At 38.4% G+C, this 24014-nt stretch overlaps 1 protein-coding gene and 1 pseudogene across 1 annotated transcript in view; both read right to left on the bottom strand.

Annotated features, from left to right (window-relative positions):
• The window catches only part of LOC143962191 (protocadherin gamma-B5-like), a 293876-nt gene that overhangs the window by 10656 nt on the left and 259206 nt on the right, over nt 1-24014 (bottom strand). Inside the window, exon 3 of the mRNA XM_077471522.1 lies at nt 5098-5156. Within this exon, the coding sequence (XP_077327648.1) occupies nt 5098-5156 (59 nt within the window). The remainder of the gene's footprint in view (nt 1-5097; nt 5157-24014) is intronic.
• Nucleotides 13194-16391, bottom strand: LOC143964442 (protocadherin gamma-C5 pseudogene; annotated as a pseudogene).

The raw sequence follows: 24014 nt of genomic DNA, 5'->3' as shown, positions 1-24014 counted from the left end.
CAGCATCGGCCGGTTCAAAAGAAACCGGCAGACATTTGGCCCGTGTGTACGGCAGCTGGCCCGTTTGACTGGCTTCTGTTGAAGGGGCATGACTAAAAAATGTCTGCCGATCGACATCCGATCAGCAGTGGCAGCCAATGGCTGAGAGCACTGAGCAGTGTGTTCTGGCAGGGAGGCCGTCCACCTGACACAACACAATAGCTCAGCAGGGAAGGTCGCTGTTCTAACTTCACATATTTAGTACAGAGAGCTCCTCCTGCGCTCTTCAGTTTTTATTCCATTCAGCCTGCTGGGTTGAATGCAAAAAATAAAAATAATAGTGTGTGCCAGGCTTTAGTTTTGGATGCTGTCTTTGTTCAGTTGTTCATGTAGAATATCTGTAGAATGTAATCCAAAATATGTATGCCAAATGTAAAGATATAATCTGCATGAATCAATTTCTGCCTAGTATCTCTTGGTGTCTATTATTCTTATCTTTTAGCACCCCACATGTAAAAAGGTAGATTTAAGTAAATAATAATAAAAAATATATATACACTTACCATACACCCTGGGCCAATTACTGTATGCACCATCGATGTCTATGGGCTTTAAATGGGGTCCCTGGAAAGCTGATGTCAAATATTAGGAGAAAATGTTCTAGCACTGAGCAATAGTGCCTTCTCACATAATTTGGGATCCTCAGCTTTCCCAGAATCACCCTCACCCTGATGCAGCAAGTAGCAAGTATATATATTTTTTATTTTTCATGTAACCTTTATTTTTTTCTTGAATTTAAGTCTATATATTTACATGGGCAGGTGTCTAAGGCTCCGTTCACATCTCTTTGTTTTCCGAATCGTGGGCAGATTCAATGTGATTCTGCCTGCGATTCGCAATAGCGGCATTTTGTGGGAGGCCCGTGTGTTCCCGGTGCATTGACTGTCAATTTCAATAGCACCTCAAATGCGGCGTGATGTTTCCGCAGTTTGTCAGGTGACAATCGCGGTAAAATCACGCCAACAGAATCTTGGGACGCCTGTCACCCAAAAGAAGTACACAAGCTTCATCGCAGGATGGGCATTCTGCGATTCTATTTGTGCAATTTTACTGCAATTGTCGCCCCCATGCGCCAAGATCTGAATGGAGCCTAAAAGATAAACGGGAAAAAAAGTTGGAATTTCTGGCTTCTATTACTGCCTGAATGGCCAAGCAGTTAAAAATCATCAATTACCTTTTTTTTTCTTTATAATGGGGGACAGAAGGCATTCTAAGGACAATATTTTCATTATTATTCACTTGTAAATATGTACCTGTACTAGTAAATACTGTATATACCTGCTTCTAATGAAGTATAAAATCAATAGAACAGTGTGTATTTTAACCTATTTGCTCCTCATGCCCCTTGAATCTTTCCACATTTTGTCATGTTACAACCAAAAACGTAAATGGATTTTATTGGGATTTATGTGATAGACTAACACATCGTGGCACATAATTGTGAAGTAGAAGGAAAATGATAAATGGTTTTCAAACTTTTTTACAAATAAATATCTGAAAAGTGTGGCGTGCATTTGTATTGAGCCCCCTTTACTCTGATGCCTCTAACTAAAATCTAGTGGAACCAATTGACATCAGAAGTCACCTAATTAGTAAATAGAGTCGATCTGTGTGTAATTTAATCTCAGTATAAACACAGCTGTTCTGAGAGGCCCTCAGAGGTTTGTTAGAGAACCTTAGGGAAAAAACAGCACCGTGAAGGCCATGGAACACAGCAGAAAGGTCAGGGATAACGTTGTGGAGAAGTTTAAAGCAGGGTTAGGTTATAAAAAATATCCCAAGCTTTGAACATCTCACCGAGCACTGTTCAATCCATCGTCCAAAAATGGAAAGCATATGATATAACTGCAAACCTACCAAGACATGGTTGTCCACCTAATCTGACATGCTGGGCAAGGAGAGCATTCATCTGGGAAGCAGCCAAGAGGCCCATGATTACTCTGGAGGAGCTGCAGAGATCGACAACTCAGGTGGGAGAATCTGTCCACAGGACAACTATTAGTCGTTCACTCCACAAATCTAGCCTTTATAGTGGCAAGAAGAAAGCCATTGTTGAAAGAAAGCTATAAGAAGTCCCATTTGCAGCTTATGAGAAGCCATGTGGGGGACACAACAAACATGTGGAAGAAGGTGCTCTTGTCAGATGAGACTAAAGTTGAACATTGTGGCCTAAAAGCAAAATGCAATGTGTGGCAGAAAACTAATACTGCACATCACCCTGAACACCCTATCCCCACCGTGAAACATGGTGGTGGAAGCATCATGTTGTTGGGATGCTTTTCTTCAGCAGGGACAGGGAAGCTGGTCAGAGTTGATGGGAAGATGGATGGAGCCAAATACAGGGCAATCTTAGAAGAAAACCTGTTAGAGTCTGCAAAAGACTTGAGACTGGGAAGGAGGATCACCTTCTAGGTGGACAATAACCCTAAACATACAGCCAGAGCTACAATGGAATGGTTTAGATCAAAGCATAGTCTTGTGTTAGAATGGCCCAGTCAAAGTCCAGACCTAAATCCAATTGAGGCTCTGTAGCAAGACTTAAAAATTGCTTATCAAAGACGCTCTTCATCCAATCTGACAGAGCTTGAGCTAATTTGCAAAGAAGATTGGGCAAATAATGTCACTCTCTAGATGTGCAAAGCTAGTAGAGACATACCCAAAAAGACTTGCAGCTGTAATTTCAGTAAAAGGTGGTTCTACAAAGTATTGACACACTTTTCAGACATTTATTTGTAAAAAAATGTGAAAACCATTGATCATTTTCCTTCCACTTCACAATTATGTGCCACTTTGTGTTGGTCTGTAACATAAAATCCCAATAACTGTATTTACGTTCTTGATTGTAACATGATAAAATGTGGAAAATTTCAAGGGGTATTAAAACTTTTTCACGGCATTGTATATGATCTCTATGCTGTCTCTGTATGTAACCTGTATATAAACCCATTCACCTTCCTTATCCGGCAGATCTGTTCATTAGCCTCTTAAACGCTTGCTGACCAGCCGCCGCAGTTATACTGCAGCAACATGGCTCGACTGCGCAAATTGTTGTCATATTACATCGGTTCTGCTTTTGTCCACTAGGGGCGCGTGCCCCCTGCTCGCCCACGGAGCCGATGCGAGTGCCCAGCGGTCACGATCACCGATCATTTTCTAAATCTCTGACAGATCGTCTGTTCATACAGAGTATGAAAAGCCATCTATCTCTTCCCCTACACATTCCTCTCCCCCTTCAGTTAGAACACACACTAGGGAACACATTAACTCCTTGATCACCCCCTAGTGTTAACCCCTTCCCTACCAGTGACATTTTACAGTAATCATCGCTGTATAAATGCCAATTGTCTCAAAAATGTGTCAAAATTGTCCGACGTGTCCGCCATAATGTTGCAGTCCTGTTAAAAATCGCAGATCACTGCCATTACTAGTATAGGTATAACTTTTGCGCAAACCAATCAATATACGCTTATTGCGATTTTTTTTTAGCAAAAATATTTAGAAGAATGCATATCGGCCTAAACTGAGGAAAAAAAATGTTTTTTTTAAATATATTTTTGGGGGATATTTATTATAGCAAAAAGTAAAAAATAATGCATTTTTTTAAAAAATTGTAGCTCTTTTTTTTGTTTAGAGCGCAAAAAAATAAAAACCGCAGTGGTGATCAAATACCACCAAAATAAATCTCTATCTGTGGGGAAAAAAAGGACGTCAATTTTGTTTGGGTGCAATGTCGCACGACCGCGTAATTGTCAGTTAAAGCGATGCAGTGCTGAATTGCAGAAGGTAAAAGTGCGAAGGGGGTAAAATCGCTTCCGGGGCTGAAGCGATTCATTTCCATCCCCCCCCCACTTGTATGTGACTTGTACATTAGTCCCTTCATCTTCTCTCCCTCAGTGTGTGACCTGTATATTTATTGTGTTTAGGGCAACATCAAGCTCCATGCTTTAAAACGATAAAATAAAGAAATAGCACATGATGACTGGGTTGTTTCAGCATTTGTTAGAACTTCTTAATGGATATTGAGAGATACAATCCTCATAATATTAATACAACCCTATCACCTACAGTGATCAAGAGCCAATTATCAATATCAAAACTACGCAGATACATACAGTCGGGGCACTGCAGCGAAATTGTCACTGCTTGCATCCAATTTGTGTACCTGGTATTCCCATCACACATGTTCCTGAATAAAGCTTTAGAAGTAGCAAGAGCTGAAGCAACAACCAACTGGAATTGGAAACATCACAGATCAAATATACATATTCAAAAGCTTTATTTAACAATGATCACATCACAAGGGACGATAGCACAATGCTTTGGAGCCACACAGGACCCCTTCATCACATGCCTGATGAAGGGGTCCTGCATTGCTCTGAAACATTGCACTGAGTCCATTGTCATGTGATTGTTCTTCCATAAAGGTTTTGGGCAATATTCAGTGATCCGTGGTGTGCTGGCGAATATGTGCATTTGATCTATGATTTATGTCTGCACTTGGAGAGTCCATACTATTCTTAATTTGTTAAATAGCAGAGGAATAAAGCAGCACACAGAAATTACACTTAGGGGGTTATTTACAAAAGGCAAATCCACTTTGCACTACAAGTTCAAAATAGAAGTGCAAAGTGCACTTGAAATTGCACTGAAAGTGCACTTGGAAGTGCAGTCGCTGTAGATCTGAGGAGTAGATCTGAAATGAGGGGAAGCTCTGCTGATTTTATTATCCAATCATGTGCAGGCTGTTTTTTATTTTCCTTGCATGTTCCCCTCGGATGTACATCGACTTTACTTTCAAGTTAATTTCAATCGCACTTTACACTTGTAATTTTGTAGTGCAAAATAGATTTGCTTTTAGTAAATCAACCCCCTTAATGCTCTGAAGAGACAAATACACACTATAGAGGGATGTGCTTTGTTCATATTTCTTGTCTGAGGTTTACAACCACTTTAATTAGATCAAGTTAGACAATATTTGTTCAGCTTTTTTTTAAAAAAAACTAACTTTTCAAACTAAGATACATCTACAATAGAAAATGAAACATTCGGATTACTCACCCACTTGGTCCCGGTCTTTGGCCCTGAGTGAGCTGCCAGTCTGCATTCGGCTGAGAGTGCTGAAAAAGAAACAGAATGGTGTCCTTAATTGGTGTTCTGTATATATACACTATTGGCACATCATTGCATTTTTAAAGATGATCATCATACAATGTTCAGTGCAGCAGAGAAAAATGTGTCTGCTGTGTACACATACTTACCAACATTATCGTGACAGACCCCAGGATGCTGCTAACCTCTCCCATTTCATCCACCAAATTTTTGGGTGGGTAGACTTTAATCATGGCTACTTTAAGGGTTGGTTTAACCCAAATCCTACCCCTAAATATGCTGGGACACATTGGCCTTTAAAACGATATTAAACCCAAAACCAAAAATGTAATATATTGCAGCTTACTAATCATTAGATGTGATTGCTGCCTTGGTTTCTTTTTTTCTAGTCCTTTTCCCCACTGTGATCTGGCCAATAACACAGCTTCTGTGTTAAAGTGTCCCCACTCTGGATGAAGGAGCAACAGAGACACCTTTGGGCAGCAGCATTATCAGTCTGGGGGGAGTTGAGTGTTAGATGGACAAGCAGATTTATATACACTAACACATTGAAGCCGAACTCCAGACACCACTTTTTAAGCAGTTATAGCAACAGTGTTCCATTTGGGATAAAGGCTTTACATAAATAAACAAACAATGACTATTGTAAGCACCCCTGTCAGTATTAAAAGGTTTGTCACAACCCTCTAACTGGGCATCTCATGGGGATGATCTTAGACAGGGTCTCATTTGCAATCAACAGTTATCTGAATAAAAATAAATAAATCTAGCATTTCACAATTTCACATGTGTTATGCATAGCCATATTTATATATTGATAGCTATATCTACCTATCTATCTATCTATATATATATATATCTATATCTATATCTATATCTATATCTATATCTATCTATATATATATATATATATATATATATATATATATATATATATATATATATATATATATATATATATATATATATATCTAGATATAGATATATATATATTTCTCAGTGCATAAGCAAGAAAAGTGTTCCTATCTGTCACACAGAGGATTACGATCGATATTCTCTACAATGCTATACATAAGGTTAAAGTTGTTAGGTCAGGTATACCACAATTTTATAATATTAAATACATTCAGTGTACTCATACACAATCTCCAAAAAAATTTAAAAATCCAATGGCTGAGTCACACGTTACTTATCCATTGTGGTGTGGTAAACCACACCACTTTGTGTGCTAAGGGCTTGTTGCGGACCCTCAATAAAAACCTTAATAGACCTAGTGTGATACACTATGATTATATATAGTGTATATAGAAAGAACAAAAATCTGAGTGATGCAACAAGGACAAACTATTCATTTATTCTTCAGTATTAAATTGAAAACAGAAAAACTGACATATGAACTTCTGTAATGTTGTAGAAATCTGTTGAATATGACACATGTGGTTCACTAATTATAATGCATTGCTGATTTACCACAAAAACATTTTCCACAAACTCTGAGTTCTGTCATTATTTTACCACAGACTATGTACCAGCCTCTGTCTCTGGAGTGCAGTAATGCATGGAATCTTTACATTTACACAAACTGACATTACTGCATCGTGATTGATCGCTGCACAAATAAGAGCGCTCTAAGCTGCTCAAGATATTAATGAGCCACTTTCTGTCTGCTGTGTCTAAACGTAAACATATGTTAAATAGCAGATCATGTTAGTTTAACTTCCTTACAGTTAAAGCTATAATGCACAATAATGTCTTAAAGTGTGGACCTATCATTAAAGATGTAGAACGCATCTCAGCAGTACCAAACAAACTAGTTTTGGGCAAAGCAATGGGGGTTATTTACTAAAGGCAAATCCACTTTACACTACAAGTGCAAACTACAAGTGCAAAGTGCACTTGAAATTGCACTGAAAGTGCACTTGGAAGTTCAGTCACTGTAGATCTGAGGGGAAGATCTGAAATGAGAGGAAGCTCTGCTGATTTTATTATCCAATGATGTGCAAGCTAAAATGCTGTTTTTTATTTTCCTTGCAGATCTATAGTTACTGCAATTCCAAGTGCACTTTCACTGCAATTTCAAGTGCCCTTTGCACTTTTAGTTTGCACTTGTAGTGCAAAGTTGATTTGCCTTTAGAAAAATAACCCCCAAAGTGTTGCTTTAATGCCATAAATAAAAGATGCTACCTTGAGCTCTACCATGTCATCTACAACCTAGGACAGTGTTTCTCAACTCCAGTCCTCAAGGCGCCCCAACAGGTCATGTCTTCAGGATTTCCCTCAGATGAAACAGCTTTGGTAATTACTAAGGCAGTGAAACTGATCAAATCACCTGTGCAAAATAATGGAGAGCCTTAAAACATGACCTGTTGGTGCACCTTGAGGGCTGGAGTCGAGAAACATTGGCCTAGGACATACTACAATATGGTTGTTTAACATTATCAGAGACTGCAGAAAACGAATGGCATTAATTAGACAGAAGTGAAATAAAAGCTTGCTTACAGCGGAGTTCCACCCAAAAGTGGAGCTTCCACTCATCTGATTCCTCCCCCCCTCCAGTGCCACAATTGGAACCTTTCAGGGGGGAGGGTTGTGCAAATACCTGTATAATACAGGTATCTGCACCCACTTCCGGGATTAGACTCCCGCGGGAGTCACGCCCCTTCCTGCACCCCCCGCTGTCTCCTGGGAAACACACAGGTCCCAGGAGAGCAGCGTGACTCGCACATGTGCACTAGGGAACCGGGAAGTGAAGCCGCAATGCTTCACTTCCTGATTCCCTCACCGAGAATGGTGCCGGCAGCAACCGAGAGCCGATCGATTGCTCAGCTTTGGCTGCCGACATTGCTTGACTCCGGGAAAGGTAAGTGTAATTTATTAAAAGTTAGCAGCTGCAGTATTTGTAGCTGCTGGCTTTTAATCATTTTTTTTTTTAGGTGGACTCCCTCTTTAAGAAAGCTTGCTTTTGTAAAGACCAGACAAAAAAAAGGGTTCCTAAAACAATAAAATATTGATCCCACCAAAAGTGGATTTCATTATGAGTGGAGCTTTATGAGTCAATTTACTATTAATATATCTTTTTGGAAACTCCAAGAATGACCTCTTACTGCCATGGTTTTAAAACTCGTACCTAATCACAAGGATTTTGTAGGTGTTCCCACCCACCTTTGCACACACATATTTATACTGTATATCATTATATTACATATATAGATAGTGTGTGTGTGTGTGTATGTATGTATATATATATATATATATATATATATATATATATATATATATATATATATATATATATAATTTTTTTTCTTTTATCATTAAAGTGAAAACTCTCCTGGAACGCAATAATATACAGTATGTAGCAATCTTATGTCCTTAACACATGTTGGTAAAGAAGTAAAAACAAAGTAATAGGCTGACATTTGGATTGCCCTGTGTTTCTTGGCACCCAAAGCAGTATCAGTACATTGAGCTGAACGACCACACTGAATGCTGGCTACAGTGCCCCAGCGCTCCTTTATACAAGGTGTTGAAGTATTGCCAAGACTCAGCTACTTTGAAGACCCAGCAAGCTGGGAATACAGTCAAACATTCAAAGTAAAATAATATCATGTCTTCTGATGAAGTAGTTAAAAACTTCAGTTCAGTTACATCACTAGCAGGATCATACGGAAAGGATTGCTAGCTCTGAATCATATAAAAAGCTGATACTCTGGAATCATTTGTGGAACATTCAATGGAACACATAAGAGGTTTAGAAGATTAATCCTCTTCCATTCGTGTTTCCCATTGCCTCCTGTGTCTAAAGTGAGCAGGTGACCTAAGCTGATCTCACAAGCTATGGGAGAAAGGAACTGCTTATTCTGTATAAGACACAGCTCTGTCTGAAGCCAGTCTAATTCCTAACCAATAGAATATATTTGTATGAAAAAATGCTATGCACAGGCTGGAAAATAGAAACCCCCTGGCATACAGACAATGGAATATTAGTTGCACAAAGAAGTGGTTGTGAGTCATTTGTGCTACTACACATGCTCACAGGTATGCAGGTGTGCAGAGGCACAAGGGAGCGTCCACATGAATTTACAGCACACAAATGTAAATACACCCTCTCTATGTTGCCCATAATAGGTGTACTCAAGGTGAAAACGATAACATACAATAACATAATCTGAATCTTTCCTCACTGTTGGTTGGTAGTAATAATTCAACAATGCTGCATTTACAACAGTCTATTTTATCATACAGATTATGGAAATCATAAAAAGTTTTTTTATTTTTTTATTTCGGCACTGAGGAAACATCTGGAATCTGATTTAAGCAGCACCCCTCTACCTTTTCATATAGTTACCAAACATGACCTTGCTACTATCATTCAGACATCTCTGACCAGAAAAAAAAAAAGAAGGAAATAAAGTGATGCCAACTCCCTAAAGTACTCAATCTAATGCTGTCCTGATTGTCTTGTGTATTTTATACCTAACACTGGTTCAACAATAGTTTGAAGAAGCAATACTAATAGACACAGGCAATGGTCCATACAGCCATGTATTAATATATAGGCAGGGATAAGAGGACACAAAGTAAAATAACTCCTACAGTAGATTTATTTTTTTAATAACAATATAGGAATAAATAGAGCCACGGTAAGACGTGCTGAAATCACAGGCACTATAGACCTAAGTATAAATATAATTTTTACAGCATTTACTCCTAATACCTTCCTGAAACAAATAAATACGTTTAGCTGAAAGTCTCAGTACACACCCAAAGCTGGTGCAAGAAAGCTAACACAAGTGTCCAGTACACTTTACTGAAACACAAGAGAAGAGAACAATCATCAACCTATACATGTCATGGTTTTGATGAAGCATGCTAGGCGTGTGAAACGCGTCACCTTTTTTACCCTACCATTTGCCTATGTCATACTTTTTGTACATGCTTTTATAGTCCTGTAATAAATCTTATTTTTTGCATTGACTTGGGAGTGCGGCCATCCTATTTTCATTCATCAGCCTATATGCATACTATTGCTGCCACCAAGTACAGTAATCGGGTTGATTTACTAAAGGCAATTCGTTTTTTATTTCACTTGCGGCAAATTTACTGAAAATGTTCCCCAGAGCTTAATGAATGTGGTGCAGTTCCACTTTTCTAAAAATACCAGCATTTTTGCTTGCACACGATTGAATGATGGAAGTCAGCAGGGCTTCATTCACTAAGCTTTAGGGGAAAATTACATTGCAAAGTGAATTACCTATTCGCCTTTAGTAAATCAACCCCATCGGATATTTTTTATCACAATTCATCCATCACATTTAAACTAAACACATGCATACAAATAAACACACATTTTCTCACCTCAGTTAGATCTCTTAAACTAGTGATGCCTAAAGATTCTGCATTGCTATCCACATCTTTCACCGGAGAAAAGGTTAAAGGCTTCAGAAGAGTAAGATTGATGTTTTCAGAGTGGGTAAAGTATGTTCTATAACACTGACTTTGTGGATTGGAGGGATCCAACCTGATCTCCATGTACTTTAGTGTTCCATCCATATTAAAGCCAAGTGTTGGCTGGAATGTTTGAGGGCTGTCTGTAGAATTTGATTCATGTAAAAACCAACAAGGGTACTGGCACAAATACAATTCCTTTTTTATAAACTTGACCACCAACAAAACAAACATTATAAGACATGCCAAACTAACGATGACCAAAGAAATGATGAGGTACAATGTTACGTCAGTCCTATTTGCAGAAAATAAATTATAGTTACTAAGTGTTGCAGTATTTGAGTTACCGTCTAATGCTAAAAGTATTGTAACTGTAAGTGACAAAGATGGCTTGCCATTGTCACTGATAGCCAGCACAAGTTTTTGCAGGGATTCATCAGTTGGTAAGAAATCTCGAACAGTTCTTATTTCTCCAGAGTGAGTGGATAAATTGAAAAGAAAGTTATCAGAAGAATCCATAAATGTGTATGATAGCCAGGCGTTATTGCCAGAATCCGAGTCCACTGCAGATAGTTTGGTTACCAAGTAACCCACTGGCACGGCCTTTGACAGGTTTAAATTGGTTGTTAAATCTCCTGTGTACTTAGGATATAACAGATTGGGAAAGTTGTCATTCATATCTATAATAAAGACAAACACAGTTGTATTGGAAGACAGCCTTGGATCTCCAGAATCCTCAACCTCAACAATGATTTCTAAGACATGAATTTGTTCATAATCAAATGAGCACTGAGCATAAATATCTCCACTTGCTGAATTGATAGATACAAATGATGAAATAGGCAAACCAAAAAGCTGTTTATCAACAATAGAATAGGTTATCATTGCATTGTTCCCTTCATCTGGATCACAGGCTGATACTGTATAAAGCAAATGACCAGCTTCATTATTTTCAGGAATGTAGGCATTTAAATCATGATTTAAAACCAATGGTGGATTATCATTAGTATCATAAATATTGAGCTTTATTGTTGTTTGTGAAGATAAAACAGGTGACCCCATGTCCACAGCAGTCAAAATAATCTCATATCGATCCGTCTTTTCTCTGTCAAGAGGCTCATCTACAATTAGAGCATAGTGATCCTTAAATGATTTAATTTTAAAGGGCATGTCTGGTGAGACGAAAACCTTAACTTCTCCATTTTTCCCAGAATCCATGTCAGTCACAGAGAAAAGTCCAATAGTTGTCCCGACATTTGTATCCTCTGGAATCTGACCCAACAAAGAAGTAAGTAGAATCTCTGGCGAGTTATCATTGACATCACCAATTTCTATCTGAAGAAGACAGCTACCTTCCATTTGCGGTGTTCCTTTGTCTTTAGCCTTGATGGTTAACTCATAGAATTTAGAACTTTCAAAATCTAACATAGAATTTGTACTTAAGACCCCTGTGACTGGATTTAAAGAAAACAACTGTTTGTGGAAGATTGGAGTCCGACTATCAAAAGCATATTCTACTTCAGCATTGAGACCCTCATCCAAATCAGTTGCATTAAGCTGAACCACTACAGAATTCAAGGGAACATTCTCTGGTAAGTTGATTTTATAAAAATTCTGACGAAACACAGGAGCATTATCATTGAAATCCAAAATAATGATAGTAATCTGCGATGTTCCAGATTTTGGTGGGCTACCACCATCGAAAGCTGTAAGTATAAGATGATGGCTTCCTCTTTCTTCTCTATCTAACGCCTTTTCTATGACCAGCTCTGGAGTAGGTAGGCCATCCTTGTGACTCCTGACAGACAATGAAAAATAAGAGCTTCCACTCAAATTATATTGTCTTACCCCATTAACACCTGGATCAAGATCATATGCTTCCTCTAAAGGAACTCTAGCACCAGGATAAGCTAGAAACTCTGTGATTTGTATCACCTGCTCAGGTGTTGAGAATGTAGGAGAATTATCATTTATATCTAAAATCTCGGCTTCCAATCGATGGAGTTCTAAAGGACTTTCAAGAACCACTTCAGCAACTAAAACACAGTGTAACTTAGAGCCACACACATTTTCCCGATCTATGGTTTTGGCTAAAGTTACATTTCCACTTTGCTGATCTACAGCAAAATACTGACTGCTACCTGTGGACCTCAGTTGCATACTGCGCTCAAAGACAGCCACTAATGGTATACCCAAGTCTTTTGCTACATTACCAAGTAATGTCCCCACGTCTGCTTCCTCCATCACAGAATAATAAAGAGTCTCTGAGGTTATGTCCTGAGCACAGCACAGAAATAAAATAGCTATTTGCCATCTCCAAGTCTCTGTAGATATCTGGATGCCCATTGCTTAGATACTTTCTCTCCAATGTATATTCATATATCCTGTTAAACACCCTGGTACAAATGTGCATATCCAGCTGGACTCTGTTTGAAATATCTGCTGGGTTTACATTGTAATGTCAGCTGTGCATTCTGTTACTAGAGAATGTGGGGAAGCAGATCTCTCATCTAAGAACTAGGGAGGAGGGTGTCCGACACAGCAAAAATAGAAGTTTTACAAGTTACTTTTAGCTTTAAAGATTATTCTGCCACCTCTTGGTGTAAACATTTTTATTTTAAATATATTAATGTATTCATTCAAAAGTCTGTGCTTTCTAAGTTACTAAAGCTTTATACATTTAAAAAAAATGTTTGCAGCGTTCTGGCACGTATCATATATCAATGACATTACATCAGAAATGTTATAGTAAAATATACTATGAGAAAGAACTGCAAGTCTGTAATATAATAGGCCATCACAGCAGTCATTATAAATTTGCAGTGTGCATCTTTATGTTTAGCCAAAGAACCACTTATGATTATGGTGACGCTAGTTCAGTAAATCCTATTTACTAAAAAAAAATAAGTGTTTTTGTTTGTAAATTATCTTTTGGCATCACAACTGAAGCTGTAGCAAACACATACAGTACGTTCAATCATAAAAAGTCAAAGTAAACATTGTTGCTGGTGAGTGTAAAATATGCTGCCCCCTACCGGAAAAAAAATTACAAATCTGAAGGCACAGAGCAGACCAGATTGTACAACATATCAAGTCACATTGGAAATGCAGCAGCAGCACATGGTGTGCCCTCTCACCTTTGTTTCTTGATTTCTGTCTTAAAAAAATTTAAGAAAATTGGCAATCACAAATAAAATATGTCTGGCAATACTATCATATGTTTTATTTGGTACTGTAACAGTCTCTACATATTGTACATATATAAATATACAAAGCGCTTTAAACATAATAAAGCACTTTTGTATAATATAATCATATAATACAAATGACTTAAATGCGCTATCTTTAATAGCTAGGAATAAAAAAGACCACTGTAATCTGAAATATGACAAGTACAAATTAATTTCTATCTCAATTGTGCTGGACTTCTCCAAGTGAACTCCCCAGATGCTGCATCTTCACTATCATTGACTAGCTGCTTTAACTGGGGGAAATTCAAAGATTTCATCATATATAAAGTATCCCTATTGAAATCTGTGGAGCAGCCAGTCTTAGAGTGCTGATCATCAACCATAACAGGAACCTCTACGTATCTCAGAGTGCTATTATAATTCAACTGTAACGTTTTTTGTGATGGTGCCATATATTGATTTAGCTCTTGGTCAGCCATTTTGTTCTTCCCTTTGACACATTTCACCAACAAAATGATTAATGTAACAACTGAAACTATACTAAGAGAAGCCAGAGCTATGATAAGATACATTGTGATATCGGGCTTGTGTTTGGTGTCAGTAAATACATCTTTTGAATAGAGACTTTCTTTAGAGGACCCGGTCTCAGTAGATATGACTAATGTTGTTGTGGATGACAATGAAGGTTTTCCGTTATCCTTGACCACAACACACACGTTTTGGGCAGGTGAATCTGTCTCTAAGAAACTTCGAGCCATTCTGATTTCGCCAGTGTGAAGAGCAATTTTAAAAATAGATAGGTCCGTGGCTTCTGTTATGCTGTAAGTGAGCCAGGCATTGTAACCAGAGTCACCATCCACTGCTACAACTTTGGTTACCAAGGAACCTGGGGGAAGAGATCTTGGGACCAACTGCTGTGCTGGAGCATGTCTTGAGTTTCTCGGGTACAATATTGAAGGATGATTATCATTCTCATCTAGAATATGAAGATAGACTGTAATGTTAGATGCAAGTTTTGGTATCCCAGAATCCTCTGCTCTGATGGTAAACTGTAGAACCTGAGCAAGTTCATAATCAAATGATTGCTGGGCATAAATGTTTCCATTTTGTGTGTCCATGTAAATAAAGGACAATGCAGGTGAACCATTGATAAGGCTGTTAATAATGGAATAGGTGATATGAGCATTTTCTCCTTCATCTTTATCAGAAGCAGTGACAGCACAAAGTAATGCCCCAGGTTTGTTGTTTTCTTTGATCTCAACGTACATGACTGATCTTTCAAAAGTTGGTGGGTTGTCATTTACATCTGAAACAGTTATATTAAATACAGCTTGTGCTGTAAGTTGAGGCACTCCCATATCTGTCGCTGTGAGTTCAATAGTGTATTGATTAGCACGTTCCCGGTCCAATAATGCATTTGTAACTAAGGAATAGTGATTTAGAACATGCATAATAGAAAATGGAAGATCTGGAGATATTTTCAGCTGCACTTCACCATTTTTACCAGTATCTTGGTCTTTTACCCTTAAAAGCCCTACAGTGGTCCCAACTGGGCTATCTTCAGGAATGGAAGATACCAAAGAAGAGATAAGAATTTCAGGTGCATTGTCATTCATATCTTCAATATCCACTTGGATAACACAATGCCCTTCCATCGCTGGTACTCCATGATCGAGGGCTTTGACAGAAATTTCATATGAACGATGTTTTTCAAAATCCATGTGTTCTTTAACACGTATTTCTCCTGTCTGATGATCCAAGCTAAAGACATTGGCAATGTCTTCTGAGGAGATATCCTCAAGGTAATAGCTGATCTCACCATTGACACCTTCATCTTTATCTGTTGCGTTCAGTTTTATTACGAGAGAATTTAATAGTGCATTTTCTTTCATATTTATTTTATAGAAAGTGCTTTCAAACACTGGAGCATTATCATTGTTATCTATTACAATAATGGAAATTAACATAGTCCCCGATCTAGCAGGAGTGCCACCATCAAGGGAAGTCAGGACCAAAGTGTGCTCTGCTTGCTGTTCTCTGTCCAAGGCTTTCTCTAATACAAGCACAGGAGAAGGCCTATCATTTTTACGATTTTGTACAATCAAAGAAAAATACAGATTCTGTTCTAATTGATAGGAGGTGACAGAGTTGATTCCAACATCTGGATCCTGAGCTCTTTCTAGGGGAAATCTAGAACCAACAGCAGACAATTCTGTTATTTTTATCGTACGTATCGTGTTTGGAAAAACAGGAGAGTTATCATTTATATCCAGAATCTCTACCTCCAGGCGATACAGTTCCAATGGCTTTACAAGGACAATCTCCACAGGCAGAACACAGTCAGGGATGTTGCCACACAGCTTTTCTCTGTCTATTCTGTGCTTTGTTATAAGGGTTCCACTTTCCAGATTCAGTGCAAAATATTGCTGGCTTTGTTCAGTTCCCAGCTGCAGTCCTCGCTCAGAAATCCCTGCTGCGTTTAATCCCAGGTCCCTAGCAACATTGCCTACTAAACTCCCAGGCTCTGATTCTTCCAGTAAAGTATACTTTAGTTGTGCAGAAGCAAAGTTCATCATACAAACAAAGAATAAACCCGTTACTTGCCAGTACCAGGAACGGTGGGCTCTTTGCTGTTCCATTGTCACAGATTTCAAAGTGTAGGATGATGATGTGATAAAGGCCAAGAAGTTAAGAGTGCAACGTAGGAGAGAGTAAAGCAGCTCTGTCTTTGCTAATGTGCTTGGCAGATCTGGTTTCCTGACTGGCTGTCACTTTAGTGTGTTACTAGCGGACTTTGTATTACAAACAGTTTTCATCAGAAGAAATCCTGCTACCATCTAGTGGTGAAAAACAAAATGACAACTGCAACCTCATACCTTTGTTTCTTTAGGGCAATAAAACAACAACAACAACAACAACAGCCACAACAACAACAACAGTTCTAATAACTACTTTCTCTTATTTTCATTGATTTGGATATTATAAAATCATCATGTAAATGCCAAACTTTGTACATACAAAAAAACAGCAGCACATAGTCTTATAATCTGGATTTTTATGAAAAGATATAGCAATAACGAGTAATTACATTGTATATAAATTTTTACTATAATACAACAAACCAAAACGTCAAGACAAAGTAAACTGAACAGAGACAACTTTGTTTTATAGCCAACTGGACCTTGTTAATATAATTAGATAGCAGCATGCTTAGATACCTAATAGTCATCACTCAGTATCACTGGAGTACTGTACATTGCCAACATAATTCATCTTCTATAAAGCACACACCCTCCTATGGATTTGATGCATGCAAGAGTCTATAATGATATGCTTGTGAACGTCATGTGCATTGCAATTATCTACAAAAATCTCACTGCAAGCTCCCACGCTAACACCAGTCTTAGCCACAAAAAAATAAAATAAAAACATTACATTCCTATTAACTGCCAACAGAAGACCTGACATTTATGAATACTCAAATGAGATATAAAGAAGGTTTGTCATCCAGGATGCCTGACAGTTTGGAATGGATAATTACATATTAAGGATTTCTTCATTTATTCATTGATATTATTATTATTATTCAGGTTTTATATAGCGCCAACAGTTTGCGCAGCGCTTTACCACATGATATGAATTTTTTTATGAATTGTCTGAAACAAATTTAGGCTATTTCCATAACTAGACAATATTTGTTTGATTACTGAGCTGCCACACAAAATGCAGTATTGTTCTTTTTTTTATTTTTATCAATCACTTAATTGGTTAGATTAACTATTATGACAACCAGCAGAAAATGACTGTTGTTACAGTCAAGTGAAGTTAGATAGCTGATGTGAGTGGAAGGTAAGTACATGAACCTGTTACTTTTCCAAGCATAGGCAAACTATATATCATCTTTAACTGCTAACAAATCAGAAATGCCCAATTCAGCTTAAAACAATATTCTCCAATGATGTCCTGAGGTTGATTTACTAAAGGAGTGAAGATGTACTTCAATATTCCAATCCCATGCAGATGACATAAATAAACAGGAATTTCCGGTTTTTAAAAAACAAAAATATCCAAATGTGATAAATCCTATTTGCAGCTGCTGGCATAATCGTATCATATATATATATATCTCCAAGAATGACCTCTTACTGCCATGGGTTTAAAACCCTGTACCTAATGACAAGGATTTTTTAGGTATTCCCACCCACCTTTGCACACACATATTTATACTGTATATCATTATATTACATATATATATAGTGTGTGTGTATGTATATGTGTATACTCAGGTTGCACTGGATGGACTGGTGTCTTTATTCAACCTTACTAACTATGTAACTATGTAACTATATATATATATATATATATATATATATATATATATATATATATATATATATATATATCAAGAGTCTTATGCTATCTGAATGCAAGTGCTCACATATCTCCAAGCTAAGAAGGGGAATTCCAGGAGATATATGAATGGTATATGAATGGAATAAAACAGGAATTTGCTTTTCACATTATTGGACAATTGCAATGAATATTCTCTCTTTGTGGGGTGAACTTCAGTAAATCATCCTCAATGTTGTCAGAGTGCGACATCAAGTGTGAAGTAAAGGAAACATTTCTCCAACAGGACAGCAGTAAACCCTAAAAGACGTGCTTATGCTTCCTTACTGTACTGTATGTGAACTACAGCAAAGAATTGTATTTCCACTTACTGTAAAATGGTTACTTTCAATGACTACCCTTTCATGAATACATGTCCCTTTGTTCATGCAAGCTGCAATTCATGAAATATCACATCTGACATAAGCCTTAATTTTTAACCTGGATAAATAAACATGAATATGAAATATACAATTAAGCACACAGAAAAACGAAAATATTATAGACTTAATGTACCATCATTCATTTCGCTTTATAAGTAAATGGAATTTTTTTTTTTTAAGCGCTGGCACTTCAATAAATAATGCAATATTGCACTTCAGTTGCAGTGTGCATTATTAAACTGTGTGTACCTTCCCCCTTCCCGACACATAAACAACCAGATGTGACCTTGCACCATTAGTAGCTCCAGTAAGTCTGATCACGCAGATGACTATCAACACAAAAACAACTCTGTAAGCATAAAACTGTCCTAAACAATTCTAGAATTGTTCATGGCTTCATTTTCAAATGGACATACCTTAGCAATTGAGAACAAATGGGCCTGGTTTTGCTACTAGGAAATGTAGACATATGTCGAGGGGGGCAATGATTAACAAACCAGCAAGAGTGAGGTTTTGTTATCAACAAAGGTCTGGATGATGGGCTGCTGACAATTTTCCATGTGCTGAAGAATTTCTATAACAGAGCTTTATATTTACACTGAGGAAAAGGAAAGGATGCTGTTTATACTCAGTGGGTTGATTTACTAAAGGGAAATAGATGTTCTATAGCTTAGTAAATAAGGTGAAGTTTCACTTTGTACCCAATCACATTCAAAGAAAAAAAAAATATGTTTGTGCATGATTGGATATTGTAAGTCACCAGAGATTCTCCTCATTTACTAGGCTCTGGAGCAACTGAATTTGTAAAATGCACAGCCCATTTGCCTTTAGTAAATCTATCCCTGTGCGAAATAATTTTTTTTGTCACAGAGGGCATTTTCACAGCCACCATGTATGCTCTTTGTGCTCATTTACACCAGATGCAGTCAAATGCGTCAAATACGCAGTACAAACGCATATGCAAGAAAAATTACTTTATTTCAATGAGCCTAGTTTACACTATTGCAGTGCTTAATAGAAAAAAGCTTGATTTATTTTATTTTTTTTGTTGCACATAAGTGTACCAGAATGCAGATTTGCTCTCGTTCTAATGTTCATGGCGATACCACACATGTGTGGTGTGAACGCAGTTTACATATGTGCGTGTGACTTATGTATGCGTTTCACTTCTGCGCGTGAGCACGGAGGGATGGGGGCACTTTACTTTTTTTTTTACTTATTTTTTTTATTTTTACACTATCCTTTTATTTATTTATTTGTATCACTTTTATTACTATTATAAGGAGTGTAATCATAATTTGTAATAGAAATAAGGGTGACAGGTCTCTTTATGAAGAGATCTGGGGTCATATCGACACCATGAGGTTTATTTACGAAAGGCAAATCCACTTTGCAATGCAAGTGTACTTGGAAGTGCAGTTGCTCTAAATCTAAGGGGTAGATCTGAAATGAGTAGAAGCTCTGCTGATTTTATCATCCAATCATGTGCAAGCTAAAATGCTGTTTTTTATTTTCCTTGCATGTCCCCCTGCAATCTACAGCGACTTTACTTCCAAGTGCACTTTCAGTGCAAAATGGATTTTCCTTTAGTAAATAACCCCCCCAAATCTCCCACCCTGGAACGGAAGTACGTTGCTTCAGTCCTCCAAGGCCATAGAGGTGATTAAAGTGGATTTACTCTTTGATCGCCTCTGTGACCAGCCGGCGGCACAGTTCGATCATTTCTCAGGCGAGCCATGGAAACAGTAAGCCCGAGACGCTGGCAAGCGGCAGAAGGGGGAGGATTTCTCCTCCTGCCACTTCTGAACGTGTTACAGTGGCTCATAAACCGCTCAGAAAGCTTTCAAGAGAAAGCTAGCCGCCAGCTGAAAAAAACAATACCGGTGTTATGGCTGATATCTTCCTGGTAAACCGCAATGTATATATATGTACAGTATTGCAGTCGGTAAGTGGTTAACTAATATTTACTTTACTAATAGTGATAGTAGTGTTTGGATTGTGGGAGAAAATTGTACTCGTTAGAAAACATCTATGCAGGCAGAGGGAGAATATGCAAACTCGCCTCTTGTTGGGATTGGGAATAAACCTTCCAAGGGCCACTGCTCTGCCCACGCTAAGGGTGGCCATGGATGATTTTTTTTTTTCGATCAGCCACATGGTTGATCAAAAACAATAAGCGTATTCCTCCGTGTTATTGTATGCTGACAGCAGGACTCCCCCGCTGTAGAATAAACTGATCAGCGCTGCAGCCACTGACCGAACAAAAACTTTCCAACAGTCCTGTTCGACAGAAGTCGATTGTTAGATCGACTTCTGTTAAGCGGGAACAACCATAGATGTATCAAAAATGGCTGTTCCCTGTGGAACTCGGTCGCTGAATTTCAATCCAAATTCATTTATGGCCAGCTTTAAACCCAACAAGACTATACAAACATGTGAATTTAATCCTTGATCTTTAAAGTCTATTTGTAAAGTATATCTAAGGAAATTTTTTATCGATTGTGGAAACAGAAATACAAATTTAGCAGTGGTGTTACTGGTTCTGCTGAGGAGATTTACTCTCTCTCTATTTGTCCCGGTGACTACTGACACAGGAAAAGGAAGTGGTGGTACAACATTTTAAATTTTTCACCAAAACAGGTATAGAGGAGAGAACTTCCAATGGAGACAACTAATTAATGAAGTAACTGCCTTCGCTTTGGAGAGTGTAAAATCTGGCGCAGCTCTGCATAAAAACCAGGTTTCAGCTTACAAGTTTTATGGTCAAAGCTTAAAGTAAAAGTTCAAGCAAAACCTAACGCTAAACCTGCTCTCTACCACATTCTAAACCCAATCTTTCTAACCCTGTAAAGCAAAAATCGCTATACTTACCTATTCTGCAGCCGATCTGGTCCGGTTCCAGTATTAGCTGTCAGCAGCGGCTTCAGTGTGGAGGCGGGTGCAGGAGGGGCAGCCAATGTCACTTCCCAGGCATTTCCCCACGTTGTTGGTCCTCTGCCACACACAGCTTCCGCTGCTGGAAACCGGACCAGATTGGCTGCAGACTAGGCAAGCACAACGATTTTTGCTTTACAGGGTTAGATACAGTAGATAAGGTTTATAATGTTGCAGAAAGCAGGTTTAAAGTTAGTTAGGACTACACTTTAATTGAACAAGCTGAAGTTAGAAACTGATTGGCTACCATGGATAGCTGCACCAGATTTAGCACTCTCTCCAGTTTTAGTAAATCAAGCCCATTGTCTCTCTCTTTCTGCTGTATCCCCAGGAAAGGAAGTGAAAGAAAATCTCTCCAATGCGTCACAGACAGCAAAAGTAAACAAAACCTCATAGGGATTAACTCCCACACTATCCAAAACATTAAAAAGGTTATTGCTTTAGAAACACTTAGGCTCCATGCAAACTGGAGCTCATAAACGGCTGTTTTTTGGAGTTTGGGCATTTTGTTTAACAGCTCATAAACTCCATTCTATGTTATCCTATGAGTCCATGCACACATGGACATTTTTTATCAGTAGTGGAGTTTATGGGCTGTGAACGCCGAAATGTTCAAAGTGTGCGTTTTTCTGACCACAAAAACGCTAAAAAATGCCAAACACCGGTAAACATGCATAAGCGCTCATAAACACGCATAAACGCGCGTTAATTAGCATTCGGCGTTCTATTTTTTCAATGCATTGTGGGAGTTTGGAAATGCATGTGGGATTTTTGGAGTGTCCTCTGTGTATTTTTATTAAAAACGCCCATAAACGCTAACGCTAAAAAGCGCGCATAAATGCTCATAAACGCTAGTACAAAATGCTGTTAAAAGTGAGTTTTTCAATCAGTGTTTTCTGCCAGCAATCTGGTGTCCAGAAAAAGCTTTTTTGAGCTCCAGTGTGCATGGAGCCTTACCAAAAACATGCTAGAAGTACTTGAGTTGTATAACGGTACATCTATGGTCCTTATAGCTTTCTTAGACTTAAAGAAGGTTATTGTTAATGTTTATTTTATCATATTGTACTATTTTTCACAAAGCGGGTGCAAAAACCCATTTAAAGTAGAACTAAACCTTCTTATCTGTTTCAGCAAAAGAAGCTGTGCCATGGTGCTGCACATGCGTGATGATTTCAGCCATTTAATGGTTTGACAGTTTGGTTGAGAACACAAGCAAATGTGAAAGTTAGCATTCCCAGCATGCTGAGAGTGTAACTGTTTTTTGAAACCATTAAATCAATGGATTTAGTTTCACTTTAAATATATTCCTCCATAGTCAAATAGGATATAAATCCACTTTGTGTGGAACAAATGCCTTTGCAAGCCCAGTTATTACTTTGTAAAAGTAGCAGTGACATCATCACTGTGCTGCACATAACCTTTGCAGAAAGCAAAACCGTGGGAGAAACCCAAAGACTACAGGTTGACTGACGAAAACACAAGAGGGAGGATACAAGACCAGTAATGTCTAGTAAAGAGCAGCAGTGTCTGGTCTGTATTACAGGAAGCTCCTGCGCAGAGAACAAGTTTCGCACCGGATTACTGCACAGATCTGGAAAAAATGCACAAACCAAGACCAAGCTTCAGTAACACACATGGATCTTATATTTAGACAATATTTGCTTATCCTGGAGTTTAGCCGTCAGTGCATGGGTTGCACAATCTATCTTTCGTGCTTGACTGTCATCCGCTCAGAGGTTGTTCAGATGGGATGGAAAATGCCATAGCACGATAACTACACTCACACATGTGGATACCATAAAAGTTTTCTCCTAAATGATTTCTATTTTTCAGTAGTGTTCCTATAGTAAGGCCTCTTTCAGATGCCTTAAAAAAACCTGACAGGCGGACCTGAACGGATGCTCCATAGACCTCGATGGAGCGTCGGATGTCAGTGGTGACATGTCCGCTGACATCCAACCCGCTCCGATCCGAAAAAGTGTGACGGAGGAAAACCTACTTTTCCATCCGTCTGCGGATCGGATCAGGTGAGGGGGGGAGAGCGGTGCTCTGACAGGTTGGTCCCTGCACAGCGATCCCCGCTGAGCAAGTGGATGTCCACGGGACGGTTAATCACGAATCCATCCCGTGTGAAAGAGGCCTTAGAACCGAGTTGTCTAATATCATTATTGTTACAAAAAAGTGTTTTGGGGGTTTGTTTTCAGTTATGAGTTTATTCTGGAAACCAAGGAGCAAAAGCAAGAAAACAAAGCTGCCAATCAGAATTTATCTTAAAAGAGTTGTAAAGGCAGAAGGTTTTTTATCTTAATGCAATACATTGAGATAAAAAAAACTTTTGTGTGTAGCAGCCTCCCCAGCACCCCATAATTCCTTACCTGAGCCCCCTCTCTCTCCAGTGATGTCCACAAATGTCTAAGCCATCCAGGACGCTCCTCCTGATTCACTGAGACACAACAGCTGTTCCTATCAATCAAAGTCAGTCAGCCAACCAGGGGAGAGTGCGGGTGGGGCCAAGTCGGAA

The sequence above is a fragment of the Lithobates pipiens genome, unplaced genomic scaffold (assembly GCF_037356315.1).
Source record: "Lithobates pipiens isolate NorthernLeopardFrog02 unplaced genomic scaffold, aLitPip1_a1.2 Scaffold_8, whole genome shotgun sequence".
Lineage (NCBI taxonomy): Eukaryota > Metazoa > Chordata > Amphibia > Anura > Ranidae > Lithobates > Lithobates pipiens.
Note: the sequence above shows the minus strand (reverse complement) of the source record. Positions and strands in the feature narration are given on the sequence as shown.